Source organism: Brienomyrus brachyistius, chromosome 2 (assembly GCF_023856365.1).
Source record: "Brienomyrus brachyistius isolate T26 chromosome 2, BBRACH_0.4, whole genome shotgun sequence".
Classification (NCBI taxonomy): Eukaryota; Metazoa; Chordata; class Actinopteri; order Osteoglossiformes; family Mormyridae; genus Brienomyrus; species Brienomyrus brachyistius.
In genome coordinates, this window is record NC_064534.1 from 19,521,687 (window position 1) to 19,545,818 (window position 24,132).

General features: G+C 41.1%; 1 protein-coding gene across 2 annotated transcripts; it reads left to right on the forward strand.

The window, feature by feature from the left end:
* The first annotated feature begins 1,916 nt into the window (after positions 1-1,916).
* Positions 1,917-23,047, forward strand: olfm1a (olfactomedin 1a). 2 transcript variants are annotated; one of them, XM_049001290.1, is made up of 6 exons: positions 1,917-2,386; positions 12,237-12,386; positions 13,519-13,674; positions 15,252-15,471; positions 20,079-20,185; positions 21,355-23,047. In XM_049001290.1, the coding sequence occupies exons 1-6, from the start codon at positions 2,321-2,323 to the stop codon at positions 22,027-22,029; spliced, it is 1,374 nt and encodes a 457-aa protein (XP_048857247.1). In that variant the 5' UTR covers positions 1,917-2,320; the 3' UTR covers positions 22,030-23,047. The 2 variants fall into 2 exon arrangements, with proteins under 2 accessions (XP_048857247.1, XP_048857246.1); XM_049001289.1 differs by lacking the exon at positions 1,917-2,386 and adding an exon at positions 9,231-9,665.
* Positions 23,048-24,132: the final 1,085 nt, after the last annotated feature.

The window sequence follows — 24,132 nt, forward strand, 5'->3', positions numbered from 1 at the left end:
GTTAGGGTTAGAAGTACTTTATTACCATCAAATTTTACTCCAAGGATTTATGGACTAGAAAGTACTGCAGACATGCACCAGGCATGACTGCAGATAACGAAAATGCATGTAAAATGCAGAAATTAATAAGAGAAAGAATTGATGTGCCTCCTTGATCCGTGAATCGTAAACTTGACCAAGCGTTGTCTGAAAGGTATCCATCTAAGTCAGTATAAACAGTGGTGCAGATCCGGTGTCTGTGGTACTTGACAGAAGCATCATACAGTATCTATGGTATTCCAATGTCATTTACTGTCCAAGGATCAGAAACCACATCAGCCAATAGGAAAACCCCCAACCCCCCACACATACACACCAACCACATTCTTCTTCGAGGCCAACAATGATGACTGTCCCAATGCTAAAAAATCCTTATACTGCCTGAATCGTCCATAAGAGAACAGTGGCCTCATTAGGGGCGAGGACTGTCTGAAGCCTTTTCAGAAAATATTAGCAGGTTGAAGCCCCAAAGCTAAGCGTGTATTGTACCTTGTGAGTAATAGCAGCAGTCTGAAAAATCGGGGCAACCTCAACTCTATCTTGTCATCTTTTTTGAGACTGTCCTCCACTGCACACTCCTTGAGGGTAGGCTTTTGAGGAATTTGTGCCAAACATCAAGAAGACTAAGCAACTTATATTTATATGTACATACTTGTGCACACGTATTTAGTAGTGAGGTACACCAGTGGGATGAAGAGGGCATTAAGTCATTCCAGTCACTTGAGTTTTCTGGGATGGTAGAAAAGTTGAGGTTAGGGCTTAAGTTCTATACATGATTGACCTGCTGGAGCTCTGGAGGCTCTCTACAGGTTTTTTCATGACCTTGATGAGGCAGATAAGTGGCAGCTGCTTGACGAAGGCGGATAAGCATCAGCTTGAGGTTTCTCTCTGTGGAGATGAACGGTAGGAAGGATTGGCAGATCGGGTGAGAAGTGTAAGGTTAGGTGGGGGGGGAACATTGATGGCTTGTCATTGGCAAGCAGCATAAGCTGAATTTTATTTACTATTTTTTATTTATGTTCTATACATAATTTACACATAGCATGCGATTGTGAGTATGATCCAGAATGTTTCTTGTCTCATGTGTTGTATATTATTAGACGCGCATTAGTGAACACACAAAGAAGATAGTACTCAACCATTAAATTAATCAGTCAGTCAGTCCTCAATAGTTATGGGTTAGAGATGGTTCAACTACACATTTGCTTTCTAGTACAAACTCGTTTCAGAAACGTAATATATTAGCGGTTTGTAAATTATATCCTTTGTGAAATTAGATTATCCATCTATTCATCCGTGCATTTTTTATAACTGCTTGTCCTAATCGGGGTCGCACAGCTATGGAGCCTAAGGTGGAAGCTTCCAGCACAAGGCAGGAAATAACCCAGGAGATGAGGGCCACGGCCAACCCCTCACAGGGTCGCACACCATTCACAAACATTCGCAAAAGCAGATTATGTATTAATCACTTTAATTCCAAATAAACTTGCACTTCCATTGACAAATCTTTTACAGATTCTGGTGTATCTTAGAAATGCGACCAGATTTAATGGGTATATCCTGACATATTACCTTACTAAGGTGAAGTTTACGGGAGCACTGCTGATTTCTTCATTTAACAAAGCCGCAGCTTCAGAAGAGAAACGCAATTGGTCTCCATAGCAACACCAATGGATGCTGCGCACACTGGAACATTGGTAAAGAGCATCAGCTATATTTATAAACAACGAGGTTTTCCATATATGAGATGTATTGCATATTATATGTCATATGTCATGTGTCATTTGAAAAGATAGATTCAAACCCGAACCCCTTGTTTGCACCCTCCCCCATTTTTATCTCTCCGCCTCTCTTTTATGCTTGAATTTCCCACGCCTAGCTGATGTCACATCCTGTTTCGGATCCGTGCATAGCTCCTGCTTTCTCAAAATTTCCCTCTGGCTGGTGTGTCTCTTCCTCGACGAGAAGCAAACTTCTGGCAAAATCATAATCATTCCTTGGTTAGATCAGTCGATCTCGCATGCAGATGTTCGGCCAACTAAACAGCGCCTGTTAGGGAGAGGAAGAGACGGCTTTCTGACACCGGGAAACTGGGATGCAATAAATATGCAAAGTGACAGCTCCGCAAGCCAGATTTCTTGCTCGCTTTTATCTGGGCACTGAAGGCTGCGGTAAGGACTGCTACAAAGACCTGGGGGTCTGCGACGAAGAGAAGACCACAGGGAGGGAAGAAACCCCGATCTGCATGTGACAGCGCTGGTCCACATATCGGAGGCGAGATATGCAGCCTGCAAGCAAGCTCCTGAGTCTTACCCTCCTCGTCTTGATGGGCACTGAACTCACCCAAGTAGGTTTACAAACGCCATTTTCCCCCTCATCTAAGAACATATTTGCACCGATTGACAGGATAAGCGAAAGACACGCCGTCGCAATTTGGACGGTGTTTGATAATTAGCCATATGCGTTAATTTAGGCAGTGATGGAGGTCTGAGAAGCAGGTGCATGTCTGCGGTGTGCGGTGCGCCAGCAGTGTGCAGCCGCGGCGCACCTCTCGTGCGCTCCGCTCCGGCTCGTGCGCTCCGCTCAGGCTCGTGCGCTCCGCTGCCACCCGAGCCTGTCTGACAGCGCTACGGCGAAACTTAATCATTAAAAGGCAAAACTTGATCTTCACGAGAAGACCAATCGTGGTAATGTTTCAGTTTTTGGAGAAAAAAAAATCCTTCATTCTTTTGGCAAAGTTTTAGAAATGGATACACCCGTTTAAGTCGGTGTGCATATAAAGAACCTGCAAAGAATTAATGTATTAACGTATTATGTGTTGGATATCTTAGAATATCGGCCTCATTGGCAGCAGGCTGTCATGTAGTCCATTTCTTTCATTAAAACCCTTGTTTTCATTGTGCAATTTGAAAGTGTGGGTAATAGGTATGTTTCACGGTTTAACCCATCCCGGGAAGTACGATTTTGAGTGTGACTAATAAATCCGGATAAGATGAGAAAGATAACAGCGGGTAATAGGAAATGGGGAGCAGATGTAGCTTAGCTGCACTCCTCACATTGACACGTACAGAAATATAGATCAGCATGATCATTTTGCTGGGTCTCATGATTTTAAAAGAACACCTGACGTTGGTGCGAATCGCACCGTTTATTTAATACTAGGTTACCATTAATTGCAATCAGTAAAATTTGGAACATTGTAAATTTAAGGAAATGTTGTTAACTTAGTAGACTTGTTCAGTAAAGCGGCATTTTATGTTATTTGCTATCGACGACACGAAATGAATAACCGCGTATTTTCTGAAATTACACATTAAGTTCTGTAAACTGTAAACGGATTAATTGACGTTCATTTTGTATTTCATAATAGTGGTTCTAATACCTAGTATAATTATGACTGATTTGAGGCTAAAGGTACGCAATTTGTGTTCTGAAACCAACAGTTATAGACACCACCTTAGGTCTCGCCACTGTAACTGACTGAAAATTGTTGTCATTAATATTTTATTGCAATCTACAGAGCATGAAAAGTACGATATTCACTTACTAATAAAGACAGAGAAATACTTGGTATATAACTAAAAAATGTTTTAAACTAACCATCCGTAAAAGACACGTTGTAATTAAACCTCGTGTTTACTTATTATGTTATAAATAAATCATGATAACCTATAGCTGGACTAGTTCAAATGCGAGTCATTTATTAACTTAATATGAAATTTGTTTCCAATGGATGACAAATGCCATGACATCTAACTTAAGGTATATCCGTTCATTTTTAAATAGTTTTCCTTTATTTTACTGAACGCAGCCTGCTTGGTTTCCATTATTTTATCCAACTTTACATCCATCCATTAATTTATATCTGTTGCGCTTAAAATTCAAGTTAATGTACTTGAATTTTAAGCGCAACAGATATAAATTAATGGATGGCATGTATTTTAATCGTGTGACTGCATGTAAAAATTCTTACTATGTAAATGCTATCTGTGTATCATAATTTTACTATCGTCAAACATCATACATTTTTAAATTACAAAAATAAAGGAAAATGTAACCTTTTCTTGTCAAAATATATATTTTTATGTGAATAAAACTGACAAACATGGATTTCAGATATGGATCTCTAAAATAGGAAAAAAGACTCTTTTTGCTTTTGTAAATCGTTTTTATTTTAAGGAATAATCAGCAAGCCGACCTTGAAGTAATTATTTATTAACGTTGAAAGAAACAGTTTATAATGCCAGATTACATTAGTAGTACTTTTAGTTATCTGTGAAGTAACCAGTTGCCATTCTGTTAAGTTTTTTGTACTTGTTTATTATTTATTTTCTAATGCGCCCCTTTATTTTATATAAGAACTGAATGAAATCTTATAAGAAAAATTAGTTCAGCATTACAAGTTTAATATATGTAATGTAAAAATATTTGGTTGTTTTAATTATAAAAATGTTTACAGTATAATTTGGTTAAAATCCAAGGAACTGCAGTTAAAGATATTTTATACTAAAACACTGCGGGAAAAAAATCTGAATATCAAGCATCATTAACATTAACAGTACTAATTACATAATGATTTCTCTGCTTCTTAAAAACTCTTCATTGTGTGCACATTTTGATTGTGGCAATAAATAATATAGCAGATCAGGTCGACGTGAGATTAGTTCATGCTCTTCAAGAAACATTCATGAATGTGAGGAAGGTTTTTTTTTTTTAAATGCACTTCTGTATGGGTTAAATGATGGGCTAGTTGTACTAGTGGAGAAAAGTGCTTAGTAATTATTGATAATTACAAACAGAATATATAGATTTTCCAAAGAGACGAATGATTGGCAGGTACACAAGTGGGATTTATAAATGGAATAAAAAATGCCCTATTACAATAAAGGAGATTCATGCACTCATGATGCGATTTCCTATAGAGTTAAGGGCTGAAACTCTAGCATCTGTGTTGGTTAGATGGGAATCTGTTGCAATTTCTTATTTTTGAAGTAATTGAACGCCCGTTGTTTTGTATTTGAAGCATGGTTGCATTGTTACCTGCCTCTGCTGCCTGAACACGCCCCTTGTACTCCTGGCAGGAAATGCAATCATAAGCTTGGTTAAATGCGGCCCCAGTACATGAATGCATTTACATTTTACTCTGTCATGTCCTAGAAATGAGAGGCATCTTGTTGCATCACCCAAGGACCTCTCTGCTGTCTGCTTCTTAGGGTCTGTGGGAAAACCGCTTCAATATTTAATGCCATGTGCCATGACATTCCTCACACACATATACGCACAAAGCAGCCACTGTCAGTAATAATTTCAAAGGTGTGCTCTTCACTTGCTTTTCCAGTGAAATAGCTTCCCTGCATTCCTTAATGCCCTATAGATGTACAAACATGAGTTGCAGGTCTGATTAAATGCCTAAGAATGTTACATATACGCTTAGTTTTCATACATCCACAGCCTCCACAATTGACTTGTGTTGCTTATATTATCAGGCCGACATATTGTGCCTCCGCTGAGCAACACACAGCTGTTTAAATCACGTGGAGTAAAGGGCAATTATAATAGTATTAGTGATCCTTCATTGTTTCAAATTACAAGTATTGAGGGAAAATGTATGGCAGGGATGGCGGATTGATCGAGTGTCACAGTTCAGCGCAAACTTCCCTGCTGTGATGGACTGTATGAATCAGTTGAAGGTCACGTTCGATGCAGTCTGAATCGGTTTGCCTATCCTCACGGAGAAGGTCAGCAAAAGCAGCTTCAGGGAAAAGGAGCTTAATGACTGCACCTAAATCATAACGGCCTGCTGGAGCACAAAGAGAAAACTTCAGGTGTATTTTTAGAATGCCGTTTGTTTTTGTGGTGAAGCTTTACAGGTAAACATTAGAGTGTTTTTAGTTTGTCGGTGAACGGAGGAGATGAAGCATAAACGTGGTCTGTGTTCCTTTTTTCCCCGTCAGATTAAAACAAGATATAGCTTACAAATAGTACTCATTTAAATGTATTACTTAGCTAAACTGTTAGTGGTTGTAATGTTTTCTTTTAGAAATCAAACAGATTTGTATCGATTATTAGATATACTGATTTAGCCAAAAATATGTCCATGTGTATGTGTGTGTATCTGTGTGTGTGTGTGTGTGTGCATGTGGACATGCAGAAATATATAGTGTGCTCCACTTTCGCTTCTTCCCTGGTTTCTTGAGTACAGAGCAGAAAGTACTGTGGGCTGCTGAGCAATTATCTCCCTCATTACAATGCAAGACCCACCAGGGGAATTGATTGAGATTATCTATTTTGGCCATAATGAATATATCAAGTGAATGGCAAAAGAAAAGAACATTAACATGTACCGTGGAGTTTTTATTTTTTTTTCCATCTCTCCACAAAGTGCTCAGCAACAGAACTCATCATTTATCTAGGGAAATTAATACCAGCACTCTTCCAGCACGGAATGGATATTCATAATCATATAATGTTCCAATTTGGGAGTGTGCAATCCGTTAAAAACCTTTAACGCAACTGCAAAATATAATCTTAGTCTGGAAATGTAATTTACATCTCTCCCTTTAAGAGAGCGCAAGGAACAATGGAAGATATCCATTGTTTTTTTTTATGGCCATTCTTCTTTTGGATAATCAATGGAACTATTTATGTGCATTTGTAATATTATAATACAATGTTACATTCTCCATTGCGGGTATTAAATGTGGCATATTTGCTGTTTGCAAGGTGATTTGCAAGTAAACATATTAATTGGTGAACAGACATAAGATTTATCGATGACTGACTGTAAATGAGGGTAGCAGTTAATATGGGCGCTGCAGCAACTTGCACATCCTCCCGGACACTTTATAGTTTATTTGCTTAAATTTTCTGGCTGGAGTGTTTGACTGCAGTATCTCCACAATGTACTTTACCGAGGAACTAAAAAAAAGTGCATGTTGAATGAACGGTACATGCATGACGTATTGCACACCACAGTAATGCAGTAGCTGATACAAATCAACTCACTACCATTCTATTCTTTACCTGTAACACGCCCCATGTGCTATGAAACATTACACACTGTACCTATTCAATCCCACTGACATAAAATCACATGGGCCAAGAATGAATTTATGATTCTCTCTTTGGTGGGAACTTGGACTCTTACTACATGCACATAGCTTCCATAGCAGCGAGAGCAAAAAGGCATTTGATGAAGGCAAATATTCTCCAGTATCAGTTCATCATTGGGCGGGGGGCGTCATATTAAAACTTACAGCCTAGAGTTCCAGATATTTCTACTCTATGGAGGACAATGTAACTGGGACATATTTCGGCTTATTATAGTATTTCACGATTACTCCTCCCATCTCTGTCTTGTATTATTGAAGTTAAAGTTTTCTTATTGTGTCAGTATGGAAGGCAAACGACTCCGATGAAACTTGCCGAAAACGTACGTTTGTAAACGTAAAATGCATTCAAATTATCAACCAATTATTTAACTTCGAATAAATTAATATTCGTTAGCAATCTAATTCTTATTAATCAATACGAGTCAATACATTTGTTTTCAAATGATCGTCGAGTTACAATGAAACCTTGATGAGCATCGCAGCTTAATTCATGATTAGGTATCGTCTTTTAACATTATAACGGCGCTGGTTTTACAGATTACGTGTAACATCTTCATGATCCATTCATCCTCTATCTGCCTATGCTGGTCAGGGGGCGGAGGCCCTGGAGTCTGTCCCACGTAGCATAGGTCACATGGGTGGGGCACTCCCTAGAAGCCATGCCAGGCTTAATTGTCGTTTTTAAATGAAAACAAACTATTAAATGGATATTGATGAAAAGACACATAGCCATCAGAAAAGCTTTACGGTTACCTCGATTAGACAAACGTATACGGTTTCCATGATGCAAATTTAAAAACTTGCTGCTATTGAATGATAACTACAGCATTCCATAGGAAATGTATACGCCTAGCAACAATAAATAAAGCAATACATTTGTAAAATAGATGATGAATCTAACAAGGTTGCTCTTTTCTCCGTCAGGAGAAAATAGCCAATTTCAGATTATATACATGTGACCTATTTTTGTTGTAACAGAGGCACGTTTAACAGCACGTTTCTGCCTGAGCTTACTATCTCTCCGGTTACTGTTGAAATTAGGCATAGTTTGTTGTTTATGAGATTGTGAGAAACCACACTTTATTAAAACAGTATTTCATATTTATTAAAACCTAGCGATGTAGAAATTATCTTTGTGTACTAGTTGGTGAAAAGGATTCAATCCGTCTTGACTCTCATTACCAATGTGGTTTGCTTAATAAGGAATGTGACCATTTTAAATGTCGTATTTGCCCTTGCGACTTATTTAGCAACGTGGCTTATTTTGGCAAAACACTGAACACGCTGTTTCAGCTGTTTATGAAAGGTGTCGCGTCGGGCATTGTTCCCTCAATTTACTGTGCGTCTGCAGTTGTAATACCACATATGGCTACAAGGTGGCGCTAGAGTATTTGTTTTAAATCGTGGAACAAAGCAATGTCGTTGTGTCAATGAAATCTCACGTTATACTTTACACAGGTGATTCCTGGAGATGGAATTATTACTACCATTTATTTCAAAACACGCGTCGTTAGAGTTTGCAAATGTAATGCATATCGAAACATTTGTGCATATAAAAGCAAATTTTTGGTATGTGCATGTATTGATCATAGAAAAAACATCTGGAAACAGAACGTATATGAAAGGTATTGCTATTTTCGCGTTTTCTGCTTTATATTTTAGGCCTACAATAATGATAGGCACATGTGATCTTTGTATCGAGTTGTGAATTGGCGTCAGACAGGACGTTGCGTACTGTCTTACTTTCTCGGTAAACGAACGGGAATGACATGCATAGATATACTCTGCAGCACCGCAGGAGCAGCGCAGGCTGTCTCTTCTCCTAGTTTGCGATCGAATGATCCGGGACACTTAAAAGAGAAATTTAAAGGCATAGGCAAAGGTTCCCAAGTGGCACATGAAGGGCGTCTCTGACATCACATTGCGCCTCGTCATATACATCCCGAGCACCACCTCCTCTTCATCCATCCTCGACAGCTTGTAGTCATTCTTGCAATCTCTCACCGAGTGCAAGAAGGCAGGGGCGGATCAAGGTTTTTTTTTTTTTTTTTTTTTTACGTAGGCTAATAAACTGCTAGTTTTCCACCCAGAGGAGGAGGGGGTTGGGACACTATCGCCTTTACGCCTCACTACGCGTGTGCAGCTGTTGCAGGACAGGAGCTCCGTCTCTTAGCACTGCGCCGGGGCATTTCGCCGTTCAGAGAAGAGTCTCCCGTGATTGTTCGCCAGCTATGTCCGAGGCAGGAGCGTCCGAAGTCGGGGCACGGCTGTTGTTGCACGCTTTTCCCGGCAGTATGGATTGCCAGAAGAGCTCCCCGCTGGAGTGTGTAGAATGAAGCTTCGGGTGAGACAAAGAAAGCAGAGATGTCGGTGCCTTTACTCAAGATCGGGGTTGTGCTCAGCACGATGGCCATGATCACCAACTGGATGTCGCAGACGCTGCCCTCCTTGGTGGGACTTAACACCACCAAGCTGATGGCAGCACCTGGAGGGATACCGGACCGAAGTACCGGCGTGAGTTTCTTCGCCCCAGTAGATGAGATGTACCCTAAACGGATTTATACTTTGCGTTTCTTCCAGAGTACACAAGATCTCCTATAATAATAATAATTATATTATTATTATTATTATTATTATTATTGCTGCTACTACTACGATATACTGTTGTTGTATAGGCCTACTTTATTATTATTATTATTATTATTATTATCATTATTATATAGTTATACTAATACTAATGTATAATCATTGCCCATATCTTATACCATAGAGACCACAGGGCAAAATTCAAATGAATATTTGAAATGCATGGCTTTGTATATTGCTATTTTAAAATTATGCGTGTATTCTTTTTTATCCATTTTGCCAGTCCAGACAGACCTCTTACCCCTCACTAGTTGTAAGAAGGGCAGCGTGAGGGCACCGGTCGGGAGATTGATTACACTTTCAGAAAGGCGCATGAAGGGCGCGCTGTGATCGCAGGGAATTTAAAAAGACGCACTTTGTCTTTCTTGGTGGGAAATAATGGGATTATGGGAAAGATTCCGGACGCCTTCAAGTCTGCTGAAACAAATGTGAAGTGTTTGCATTCCTGCTCTGAGAAGAATATAAATCGTAACTTACATTATATTATAAAGGGACGGCGCAAACGAATGAAACGAAAAAAGAGAAAATAAACGTCAAAAGCACACAGCACTTATTACTGTTCACTATTACTAGACATAAGCCCGGGAATCGTCATAAACGAATATGAAATATACTTTTTGTGCTCAATCAAAAACTTGACAGAACACGGCGTGGGATGAAACCCTTTGATGCACGACATTTTTATTTGAATAGAGTAGACTGTTTCGCTAGAGCAGTGGAATTAAGAAATCAAATTATAAACCTATAAAAGACGCAGTGGTTTAGCAGAAAGGGCGTCTCTCATCGGATTTTTATTTTATAAAATGTCATTGATTTTGGTGCAATGGCGCCTGAGTAAAACAAACTATCTCATTGCCGAGAGAGTGCTTTTATTGCCGGGGGAAAATGTTAGGGATCTCGTATTTTTTTTGTTTGTTATTAAGTCTAAGGATAGAGTCGCATGGTGATTAAACGAAAAGAAAAAAAACAATTTTTCAAACGATTTTGAAATCGCAGATTTTCTTGCATCTGTCAAAGTCAGTGTACTTGCTTGGTCATCATGTATATTATTGGTAACGAAGATCGGTACGGTTTATATACATCAGGAGATGCAGACCTGATTTCTACTGGTGAGAAATCAGTTATTTAACTTTAATTTTCAAATATTTTGAAAATGAAGAATTGGCCCCATTCCCCCAGTTATACTTCCAGGCATGGGTGTAAACGATGGGGGGTTGGAACCCCCTCAGCAATCAGAACCAGCCAATAGAACCCCCTAGACCCCTGTAAATGGGTGGAGACCTCACCCGCCCCCCCCCCCCCCCCCCCCCCCCCGAAGTTATGCATTTGCTTCTTGAGGTGCCTGGTTTTCTTTCAGATGACTAGGGGTCATCCTAAGAGAAAGAAAAGCACCAGCCATTAAATTGTAAAGAAGAATCAGGAATGAGATTTCAGTAGTAGAAAACTGAGATTTTGTGTGATGTTATGGATAGAGCAAAAAAATCCACTTATATGTATATATATATATATATATATATATATATATATATATATATAAACGATCAGTTTTAAAGTCAGAGAGTGTCGGCTGGTGGCTCGGCTACTTAGATTGTGAAAATGTTAACAGGCGTGATTGACATCGGTATGTGTATATGATGGGCTTCTGACGTTAAGCCTGGCTTCCCAAATTATGGATGATTGAGGCCTACACGTCCGTCCGTCCGTCCATCCATCCATCCATCCATCCATCCATTCATCCATCCATCCAATGAAGAACAACCAACTTCTGCTTAACTACATAAGACAATTGAAAGCCTTTGCTCTGCACAGTTATCGTTTTAACCACGTTCAAATGACAACGCTTTTTACTAAAGATACCATTTCAGGATAATCTCACAAAATGTTCGTGCTGGCATCTCAACCCATGACATGTGATTGTGACATCAGAGGAGCATCCTGAATGCTGAAAGCATGTAGCAGGAACAGTCTGGCCTTAACTGGCCTGCATGCTAAGACTTTTCAAGCACCAACAGAGGATTTAATATTGGGATTCCGTATAAGTGCTGTGCCTTAAATCTGATAAAATCACTCTTATTGCCAGCCACAGTGGCTTTGAGAATGAGGACAATTTATTCGGCTGTGGGATATTCTGGTAAAAGCATATGGCTGATTTCAGCACTCCAGATGGCCTTTTACGCAACCGTAAGTGATCAGCGTGCAAGTTGTGTGAAAGCGTCTCTCATTTCAGGAGGAATGGACACTTCAAGCCACCAGAAGAGCAGCCAGACTAGCAGCCACAAAATTGCCAGAATTTTATACTGTGCTGAGAAAAATTAAAGATGCAATCGTGAAGAGGGCTGTGTGGAGGGGAGCTGGCCTCCCCGCCTCATGCCGTGTTTATATATACTTCCCGCTGATGTAATAGTGCACTGTCTGTCTTTGGTCTTCCTCTGTGCACAGGTACTGCCAGCAAACCCTGAGGAGTCGTGGCAGGTGTACAGCTCGGCTCAGGACAGCGAGGGCAGGTGTATCTGCACCGTGGTGGCCCCCCAGCAGACCATGTGCTCACGAGATGCCAGGACCAAACAGCTGAGGCAGCTGCTGGAGAAAGTAACCATGACAACACACCCCACCCCTGCCAAACACTATGCAAACCCCCAAGAGTTGTTGGTGACATGCATTTCTAAGATGCATCCAAAATCCTCATCTCTATCCCAGTTTCTTTACTCTTCAAAGTGTTATACACCTCTAGGGAAAAAGGGAATTTTAGAATATTCCACAGGATTATTAAAATTAGTTAAAAAATTATGTTATAGAACAATGTATATGGTTTACAGTATTACATCATCTCAGTATAAACACATGTGTTTAATCCACCTGTATTGCTTTAGTTAACAGTAACCTTAAACCCATTGGCTTTACTGCAATCTTGTGTTGAGGGCTTGAATTTCTTCAGTCAATTGGACAGGCGCATCCTGTGAACACTGTAAGGTGCACCTCTCTGGCTAAAAGCACCCACTTATTAGGGTAAATAATGAAATGAAAAATGATTGAAACCTCCCCTTAAAATAACCCCCTTGTGCTTAGGCAGTTATGAGATTTCTGAAAATAGCCACTGGCGCCAAAGCTGGTGTCAGCAGCACTGTTTGGGTGCTTATTTATTTATGTATTATCAGATTTAAAAACGAGGTGCTGAGTAACTCCGGGTTTCTCTGACCACCGCTGCCGTAGGCTGTCAGGGGTCACGGGCATGCTGACTTCTCCATGGGCATGGGGGGAAAAAACGCGATGATAGCTGGGAACTTTATAGTGGGACACTGAAGGAGACCTACAGATCGAGACTGGGCAGGCAGCTCAGGAGAAAAGTAAAAATCCATAGTCACTGTGCCAGCAACACGTTTCAAACCAGATACATTTGTGAGAGAATGCTAGGTGTTTGGTGTACAGATGTATATTCATGTAAGATGTGTATTTAAAATATATATTTTTTTGTCTTTTGTGACTTACCTTAGCACAAAAAGAAGGGAATGAAGGATATTTTGCGAGGGTCAGGGTGGATGGTAAAAGCATTTTTAGGATTGCATTTTCCGGAGCAAATGGCCATGCAGTGTTAATTTATTTATAACTAGTGGATCAATAGGAGGCAGGAGGCTTTAAAACACAAGACTTCGAAGCGCGTAGGATCCCACTGCCGGTTCCAGGTCCCCATCAGAGGGCGTTTGTGTTCTTCTTCCTGGTCCAGGTTCAGAATATGACACAGTCCATCCAGGTGTTGGATCAGCGGACCCAGAGAGACCTCCAGTATGTGGAAAAGATGGAGATCCAGTTACGAGGCCTGGAGACCAAGTTCCGGCAGGTGGAGGAGAGCCACAAGCAGAATATTGCCAAGCAATATAAGGTACGTGCCATTCTCAGTCCGATACGGGTCCCCTTCCGAGCGTTGGGCCAGACGCCCTGAGAGCATGAAGTGGCCTGGCTTTACCCCAACTACCCGCCCTCCATCGTGACCTAACCTGATAAGTGCACTGGAGGCTCCTTGCTGCCCATAGCTACTGCACAGTGAAACCCAAGAAGGCTGTAACCATCTTCTTATCTATGATAATAGCAGATGGATGGTGAAAGCATTCAGTTATCACTTCCTGTATTGAGAGTGTTAAAATCATGTAGTGTATTTTAAGACTACGAAGTGCACCCCCTTCATTATAGTTTATTTGTTATGGAGGAGGGGGATTATTTGGTGAACTTCCCACCCATTATAAGGCTTTGAGGAGGTTGTGTAAGATTCACAGAAGTCTCCTCATTACAGATATACTAATTGACTGAGAAAACCCATGAAAACCCTATTAGAATCTCACCTAAAACGATTTTGCAAAGATGCCTCTTTCCTTTCAATGTACCGCTGTAAGATTGAGCGGCGCATTGGATCGGACGGCCAGGTTAATCACGTAAAATCGGCCAATTTTGTGCAACGGGCCGAATCGTGCTTCCCACATGCTCTCTGCACCCCCGCCGATCCCTCCTTTAACATTAAAGATGAATGGAGTGCTGTATAATCGAGGTACTATCTAAAGCCATTGCAGAGGAGTGGGCTGATTCCGTTCATTGTTAAAGTGGCATGGCGAAACCTCATTATGTCGTTTGTGGCCTCATGTGAAGCTGCTCTCTCGTATGCCGTGTCCGCGAGCCTCGGCAGTGTCCCGCGTGCGATGCATGGGTCTCCCACGCATGCCAATAACACCTCCCCCCAACCCCTCCCTTGACATCACGCTTCTGTTGCATCATGGTTCCGTTGCATCTCTGGGAATGTGGAGCTCCCCCCTGTTGCTGTGTATGTATTTAGATAGGCTAGTGAGCTAGATCCTTCAACAGTATCTCATTTTCTTGCTTGCAGGGCTAACTTTAAGACATTTTATCAATGCTGCTGTGACTGAAGAGGCAGCTCTATCCAATGTAACCTTGAACTGGGCCACTGAATTTTGCGCGTCATTCAGTTTATTTGAAATTGGCACCTTTATCACTAAGGACCACCCCCCCCACTGCCCCCCACCCCAGGGCCACTGTGTTCTTCCTAGCATGTTATTGTAGAGGCATTCCATGAATAGTTTCTGTCGTTTTCTTTCTTTTTTAAAAATTATAATATGATTTCCCATTTTAGTTTTTGTTAATGCATATTTGGTTACTAAAGAACGACCAACTAAAAAAAAACTTTGTTGTATGTGACATGAAGCATGTAACCCTAAGATGTTGCATTTTAAAAGGTGAAAAATAAAGAGCTTTCCCAATTGTTTTTGGTGTACTGAGGACTTGTTTCGCGCTGCTTGTAATTCGGATTACGTAACGCGTTCTTGTAAACGGTGACACCCACGTGGAGGGTGGTGGGTGGGTGGGTTGGAGGCAGTCAGTGTTAGGGCAAGGCAGTTGTTGGACAGGAATTTTCACGCATGACACTGAACCAAGCTTATTTTAACCTTTCAGGCAATAAAAGCGAAAATGGAGGAACTTAGGCCATTGATACCAGTGTTGGAGGAGTACAAGGCCGATGCCAAATTGGTATTACAGTTTAAGGAGGAAGTCCAGAATCTGACGTCAGTTCTAAACGAACTTCAGGAGGAGATGGGAGCCTATGACTACGAGGAGCTACAGAACAGAGTGTCAAATCTTGAGGAGAGGCTCCGAGCATGCATGCAAAAATTAGGTAGGCTCAGAGAATGCAGAACACGCCCCCCTGCCCCGCCCCTCACTGGAGGAAGGGGTGGGGCCAGAGCTAGAGCCACACCATTATGGGCGGGTCTCCTGCCTCCCTTCACCAAACACCCATACATTTCACACCTTTTCTCTCACATAAGCAGCACACCTGGCAGCCTCCATTGGCCTACGTGCACAGTGCCGACATCCGCATGTCGTGCGCCATCAGTTTTGTCAGCTCGGCCCTGCTGGCGACATTCATTATTATTACACAGCAGGCACCATCTTCATCTTACACACCTTTACCTGTAACACACCTCTATTAATTACACAATTATGTATCACTTACCTCTAAACACACTTTTAAAATTGCAAACTGTTTATATCATATATATCATATAAATTTTATATCATATATATGCATAGTAAGTAATCAAGCTTTATATACAACATGCTAGATTTATAAAGCTTGACTACTTAGTATTTTATATTAAATATTTAATATGTCTTAAAGTAAATTGTTTTACTGTTTTGTATAGTTGAACTACAGTGTACAGTTTCTTATATATATATTATTGATATATTTATTGATTGGGTGTAGGAGTGCTAATGGATAGACTTGAACAATATATTGGATCTCTCACAGATCTCACCAGGGCGTGTTCATCTGTGCAGCATCTTTTGTAAATGACATTAATTCTGCATAGAAGACCTACTGCCTTAATATGTTAATGTCCTGTAGTAGAGGCTGTGTCAACCTCAAGTCCTTCAGGTCTTCAGGGTCATCATTACAGCTGAGCTCTTCATTAACTTGTTTGTTTTCAATTAGCTGCCAGTCAAATGAAGTGCACAATGAAATTTGCGTCTGCCTGAACACAGTATGTGAGGAGTTCCTATAATTTCACGAAGATGAAACCGTATTTCACTGTAACCCTCTACAGGATAATCGGTATGGAAAATGGATGGATAAATTAAACCAAATTTGTGTCCGTATACCTATAATGGTGGAAAAATGGGTTATTGCAAGGAAAATAAAACTTGACTCAGAATGAGTAATGCAGGAAGAAAATATTTTCAAAGCCTAGAAAGTTACCCATCCATCCTCCAGCCTCTCATTTGGTTAGGATCACCTAGAGCCCATCCCAGGCTGGGGTACACCCTGGATGGGATGCGCATATACACACATGCATAGTCATACTCTGTGGGTAATTTAGAGATGACACGTAGTGTAACTGCATGTCTTTGGACTGCGGGAGGATGCTGGAGTGTCCAGAGGAATCTATATGATACCAGGAGAACCTGTAAGCTCCTCACACAGGGCTGATGTGTGGATCGAACATGGAGAAACAGTGCCACTCACTGAGCCACCCAGGCTTCTCACCCAGAGAAGTAATTCCTGTTTTTTTACAAATGTAATTGAAATGGTGTTTATATATATATATATATATATATATATATATATATATATATATATATATATATATATATATATATATATGTATATATGTATATTTTGACGGTTCTCCAAGCTCAATCATATTATTCATTAATTTGGATGTCAGCAATTTGCAAGGAGTACGATGCTTCCAGATATATAGGGCCACGTTTGATAAGCTGGTGATTGTGTTGACTGCCCCCGGGAATTGTGGGATTGATGGCCAGTGGTGAGAAGATGCTGGGTTTTCAGGTAGTCTGTGGAAAATGTGTTTTGGTACCACTTTACAATAAGGCTCCCTTTTGCCACTTGTAAATGGTAGTAACTCATTAATAAAAAGAAAATTGTGTATTAATCATTTACAAAGTGCTACAACCTCATTAATAATCAGATCATAAACCATTCATAAACTGTCTGTATGGGTAGCCTTATTGTAAAGTGGCACCTGTATTTTTAAGACAACTGTATTGCTCAAGCTTCACACACTACACAACTCATGAAGTGCTGACTGTTCCCAGCCAGGTGGGTGGCGACGGTTAGAATACGCCGGAGGAACTTGCCCTGGGCTCACAGAGCGCGATTATGAATGCCCCCCCCCCGCCAGAATATTTTCATTCCAACCCTACCTTAATCAGGCGTATATGGTCTTTAATGGGCTAATAATGTGGAGGCTGAAAATACTGTGGACCTGGCATGGAAACATTCTGGCAGCGGGAGGGGCAAGAACAAGACTGAGAACTACCAGTATGGAGTGAAACATGGCCACGTGTATGTCATTAGGTGGGAGCAAGATCTCCCCTTCCCCTCAGAATGGTCTCTTCCAAGTTGCTCATCTCATGCCCACTATAGTCCATATGGCTTCTGCATCTGATGTGTTTTGAATCACTTAGACCTCTACTCTAACACTGGCATGTACCTCATTGATCGTCAGACAAAGCCTTGCCCTGTACAACAGATAAATCATTTAGGCCGAACCAGAGACAGGCCATCGATGGACCTTGATCGGCAGCTGGGTCCTTTCTGAGATCGTAGTCGTAGAGAAAAAAGAAAAACAGCTGCAGTAATGGCATGACCCTCCATCCGCAGTGCTTTGTGCTGAGTGATGGAGCAGAACACCCATTTCAAAGGGTATCTCCTTAGCCCAGAAAGCAGTTTAGCTCTGTTTTCTTCCCCGGATTCTGCCTGTCAGAGTTAACCTGTTTGTCATGGGACAGGAGTCCCTTGTAAACAGCCCAGACTGTCAAGCAATAGCATTTTCCAGCACTTCTGCGAGTTTCCGCCACACTCAGAATAGAACCCATCTGCCCTTGGAGCCAATCCGTGATGCGCTATTCCTAATAAAAATGTAACATGTGAAGCTCCTAATGCTTCCTAGTAAATGTCATTGAAGAAAAATGGGCATTTTTAAAGTCACATGACTCTCTGCTGTAATTTGGTACAGAGAATCGTCTAAAAGTGGGATTTGAGAATTGCAAGATTACTGAAATAACAGTGGTCTCTTTTTAATACTGGTTGAATGATTTGTGCATATTCAGTGTTCTGTGCCTCTTGCCTACAAACAGGATGAGTAAAAGACATTAAAGTGCAAAGTGGAGTATATCATACGGTTAGCTGCAATAAGCAATAGCAGACTTTAACCATGGATTATTTGTTTGAAGACAAAGAAACGAAGATTTGTATTTACCTTGTTATTTAGTTTAGTTAATTAATTATTGTAGAGATAATCTTCGTAAATTTGTAATTAACCTAGTTTTTAAACACAAAGCATTAACGCACGGTGATATAATGTGAAATTTCGGAGACCTCGAAGCCATTGTTGTATCATGCATTTCACTGTAATTAAGCTCCTAAGCTCCAAGACGTCAGTGCTTATTCTTTCAGTCCTCATCAACCTTCTTATTTGTGGTTCATCCTGTTTGCACGTCTTTTACTGGGTACCGGAATTCCACAGCCATGTAAAACACGTATCCTGTGAAACGTGATGACACCCTGAAGCAGACCTAAAAAAACAAATACTTATTTGCAGAAAGGAGAGGACAAGGGAGCGACAAACGGGAGAAATATGGAGGCGAAGGGAGAGTGTGGTAATTGGATTCTGGCTCCTAGAGCCCACTGTTTAATTGCATTCTGCTCAGCGTAATGTACAGGAATGGGATCTTAAGCCGCTCGAGCTCGGCTCATCGTGAGGGAGGCGTGGTGGGGTCTCCCGTGGGGATAGTCATGTTAGCGACAAGATGGCGATGGCTTGCTCTCCCAGCATGGGGGCCGGGGCTATGTGGCGGGAAGGGTGGCTAGATGAGAAAGCCAAGAAGCGGCTACATTTCCCAGGCTTTAGCTTTTGGTTTTTGCTGCGTTTTTATCACTCATGGAATAGCGTGCTGTTTTTTTTAACCAGTAGCATTAAAGGCCTGGACAGGATACCTAGTGTCAGAAAAGGTCACAGCTTGCACAAGTACAGGTTTATCAGGTTTCTGTTATTTCACAGTGATCAGCACAGTTCCTGCGGTTGGCTTAGCGTTTGTAGCGGGCAGCCGCTAACAATGGGCTGAATGGCAAATAAGCCCCAAGGAGCTGAAGCTGTGTTTGTCTGAGGAGGAAAGGAGGGAGGAGTGACTGAGTGAGAGAGAGAGAGAGAGAGAGAGAGAGAGAGGGAGAGCAAGTGCAAAATGGCCACTGGAGAACTGCGAGCTTCCAGGCCTGTTTTCGGTATGCTGAGGTCGGCTCGCACTGGACGCCGGAGTGTGACAGCACCCCGACAATGATTCAATTTGCTGAGCCTATTTCTGCTTGATCCTCCTCTGGTGCTGCTGTGTCAGACTCCCAAGGAATCCTGACAGCTCTCTGACAGGCCCGCCAGCCACGTCTGCGGCTCGCCACAATTCGGCGACCCTTCCCGAATCCAAAACACCCTACCGTGCTTTTACAACACCACAGACCTATATGGACTAGTATGGATGAACATGATACTCTAGGTTCATTTGCATTATGTCTTACAACCTATACACCGCAAGGAGAACTGAAGGCCATCTGGGTTATACTACAGCACAAATACTCGATGTCCAGTCGTATTCTCCAGATGGCAGCACTTTTTTGAACATTTAAGCGATGGTGTGTTTGGAGCTGGTTACGGCCCCCTGAAGTTTCATTAAAATAAGCCCATGACCCCGTTTCTCATTTTGCAGCTTGTGGTAAGCTAACGGGAATTAGCGAGCCGGTTACCATCAAAACGTCCGGATCGAGGTTTGGGTCCTGGATGACGGACCCCCTGGCACCCGAGGGAGACACCAGGGTAGGTGAACAGCTGTCTGCCTTCACAATGTGCACATTCTGCCTGACACTGCCAGACCACGAGGTGAATTTTCTCCAACACTCACTATCTGTCAGCGATTCAGTGATGTTCCATAGCGGAAAACGTTAGAGAAATAAACGGTGCTGGCGCCAGACTCATGCAAAATGCAAAGCGCGGTGTGCACTTTGTTTATCAGAGTGTTATTGGTATGGATCGAGCCTGCATTATACCTTCCATCCGGCTGTTTGCTGGTTCACTGGGGATTATCTTCATGGTGGAAAACAGGCATTTCATCACTAAAATACATTCATGTGTAAATAGCAGGTATAAATCATTTTACTTATTGCTGATGCCTGAACAGAAGTCGTTAATGAAGGAGATTCTAGTCAGGTCAGACTGGCATCACATGACTGATTTGATTCACATGTCAGTGAAGCGTTTGAAATGTTTAGTTGAACAGAGCTTAATTGCACTTTTGACTTGTTTGTTGAACTAACTTGTGTATAATACCACACTTGTAAAGTCTTATTGTATAATTAGCATTTTGCAGGCTGTTTAATAAACATTGCCAGTTCGTATGTAATGAGTCCAACATTTGTCAGTTGTTGTCATCATTTGTGAGCCATACATTCCACATGGAACAGACTGTACTGTGTATAAAGAAAAGTGCGATCTGTATCTGGCATGAACCACAAAACTACACGGTCTAGGCGGGGCACTGATGACTGTCACAGGGTAGCTGGCTTATTTCATTCATGACAAAGATACATGATTTATGATCTGGTACGCTCCTGGCCCTCTGAGTGTGGATCGTAGATCAATCGTATCTGATACAGCAAGTTAAAGTATTTTTTTATTACTGTGTAAAAAGACTACAGGGTTGGGGTTTCTGTCTTCATTTTGCTGACAACATGAATCTCTGGAAGTCTGACATCTTCATAATGAGCTAACAAGACAAGAAATATGAGCTAATCCTTTATTACAGGAAAACATTGAGACTTTCAGTACTTTAATAAGTGTATTATTTGAATGCAGCAATTAATGTACAACAAAATTGACTAATTATACATACTTTGTCATTTTACAGAGTTGAATATTAAAATAATGCTGGCAATTTTATTATAAACCAGTGAAACATGTATGTATTTACATTCTTTTATCCTTTATAGGTCTGGTACATGGACGGCTACCACAACAACCGCTTTGTACGGGAATACAGGTCAATGGCCGACTTCATGACGTCTGACAATTTCACTTCGCATCGCCTCCCTCATCCCTGGTCCGGTACAGGCCAAGTTGTCTACAACGGCTCCATCTACTTCAACAAGTTTCAGAGTCACATAATCATCAAGTATGACTTCAAGACCTCCTCGATCAGCAAGTCACGCCCCCTGGAGTACGCTGGCTACAATAACATGTATCATTACTCGTGGGGTGGCCACTCCGACATCGACCTGATGGTGGACGAGGGCGGCCTCTGGGCCGTATATGCCACCAATCAAAACGCGGGGAACATCGTCATCAGCAAGCTGAATCCCAACACCTTGAATATTATCAAGAGCTGGACCACCAACCATCCCAAGAGGAGTGCTGGGGAGGCGTTCATGATCTGTGGTACACTCTACGTCACCAATGGCTACTCTGGGGGGACTAAGGTTTACTATGCCTTCCACACCAACTCATCCACTTATGAGTACATCGACATACCTTTCCAGAACAAGTATTCACACATCTCCATGTTGGACTACAACCCCAAGGACCGAGTCCTCTATGCATGGAACAACGGTCACCAGGTGCTGTACAACATCACCTTGTTCCATGTCATCCGCTCTGATGAGCTGTAGATGCTCGGTAAAAGACCTTCTGTATCACATGATTCTTAAGCGTGGCGGATGCGCTACACTACAGAGAAGTAGAATGACGTCATAAAAAAAATAACTATTTACAGAAGTGTAGTATGTATAAAGTGAATATAGAAAATAAGGACAAGATAAAAGGTCACGCCTTTTTTTTAAAAAAGCAAATAGTAACCTGTGGGATTCTTGCGGACTGTGGAGGGTGTTCCTGGAGCGTTACCTCTTCGTGATCTTTGTATCGCACATTAATTGTGGAGGCTGGTATTTGGAAGTAGAATGTTCTTGCTCCAGGTGGGTAGAGTGATGAGTCGTGGCTAGAAGAATACATCAAGAATGCAATCCCATCATATACTTTTTATCAATAATATAATATATAATATATATATAAATATATATATACATAAACATCTGTTTAAAAAAATGAAGGCATTGACTGTTGGAAGCACCATGATTTAAGATTCTAGTCTCTGTGATTGTATGTGGATCTCTGCTTCTACCTGCTTTCTTTTGCATGGGCTTTTATATCACCAGGGTCCACACTTATGGATGTATTTTGATATTTGATTCTGTATAATTAAAAGGGGCTAGTTTAGGAGTATGGTGAAAAAAAAATCATCATAATCATTTATTTATTTATTTATTTCCCCCCCCTCATTCTCGTCTTTTCGGTTGACTCAGTTTTGTAATCGTATCACATTAGTGTTGGTATCGATGTAACTGTGCTTATTATGTCTTTGTTAGGTTGGACTGTGCTGAAAGAATATATCTAGATCATATATTTCTGTCTAGCAAAAATTATCACAAGAGAATGTATCGAGCGATGTATTTACGAGGCAGCGGTGTGCACGTTGCCTCCTCCTTTAGCTTGACTTCACGAGTCTGCGATCTTTGTTTCCTAGCAGAGATAAGTGGGGGCATCGTCCTCTGTTGCGCTTATCTGGATGTGTGTTGTACCTGCTATGAGATAGTTTGTATTAATAAAAACGGGATTGTTGTTCTATGCCAACCTCTCTGAGTCGATCTGACTTGTCAGTCACACCTCTGTCAGCTAAGCATTTCGTACCCTGCTCAGAGTGTCCTAGTGAGTCAGTGTTTATACAGGTGGCGAGAAGCATCCCACCCTGCATTTAATAATAATGTTACATATCTCAAACGCAGAAAGACAAGGGCTTTCTTCAGTGGGATGTATGCTGTAAATGCAGCCAGCCATTTGTAATGAGAACGCGCCAGGCTGAAGCCAGGAGGCCCAAAATGAAATTGCAGGCCAGCGACTGAGAGTGTTGAACACTGTTAAAACGATGACGGTGTCTGAAATGTCCAAAAAATACTGCGGCTAGCTCGCTGAATCTCCTGTCTGGAATGCATCAAACTCATTGCCTGCCTCACACTTTAATTTCGAAATGGATGCCTTCGATTTGCACTCACAACACAATTCATTACTTCAGCAAACTTATTTTGCTGTTCTCTTCTTCAGTAAATCTGAGTATTGGTCCATATTCCCAGCAGCTGAAAATGTTATCAGCTTTATTGACATCGACTGAAATCAAAGGTTTTTAAATATTTATTAGTCTGTGCATTGTGTGTGCATACCTATGACCTTAATATGCACATTGCATCTCCTTTTATGTTTTCTGATATCCTCCAAGAAAGGCAGTCCGGGTTTTCATTCCAGGCGTTAAGAATTTGGAGTGATACCGCCTGTGGTCATGAGAGATCTGTAGGGGAAATTTCCAGAAAAAGGATATGGCTTCCTGCAGTGACTCGTGATATTTCAGGAACTTGACAATAAGCAGGAATTAATAAATTCTCATCCAGAGCCTCATCATGATAGCAAGGCAACATTATGGGTCTGTAATGTGAGGGATATATTGGTGTGTAAAATGAAGCAAAATTCTAGAGAAGCAATATTTTATCATATACTTCATATGAATGTTTTATATTTATATAAAATATTTGGTAACACTTTAACACTATATTATAATTTTACTGACCATTGTAATGTATTATGAAGATATCTATAGTGCATTATTGATCTTCATAGACCTTTCATAATTCAGAATAAATATGGTTATAATGTGTTATGCCTTTTTT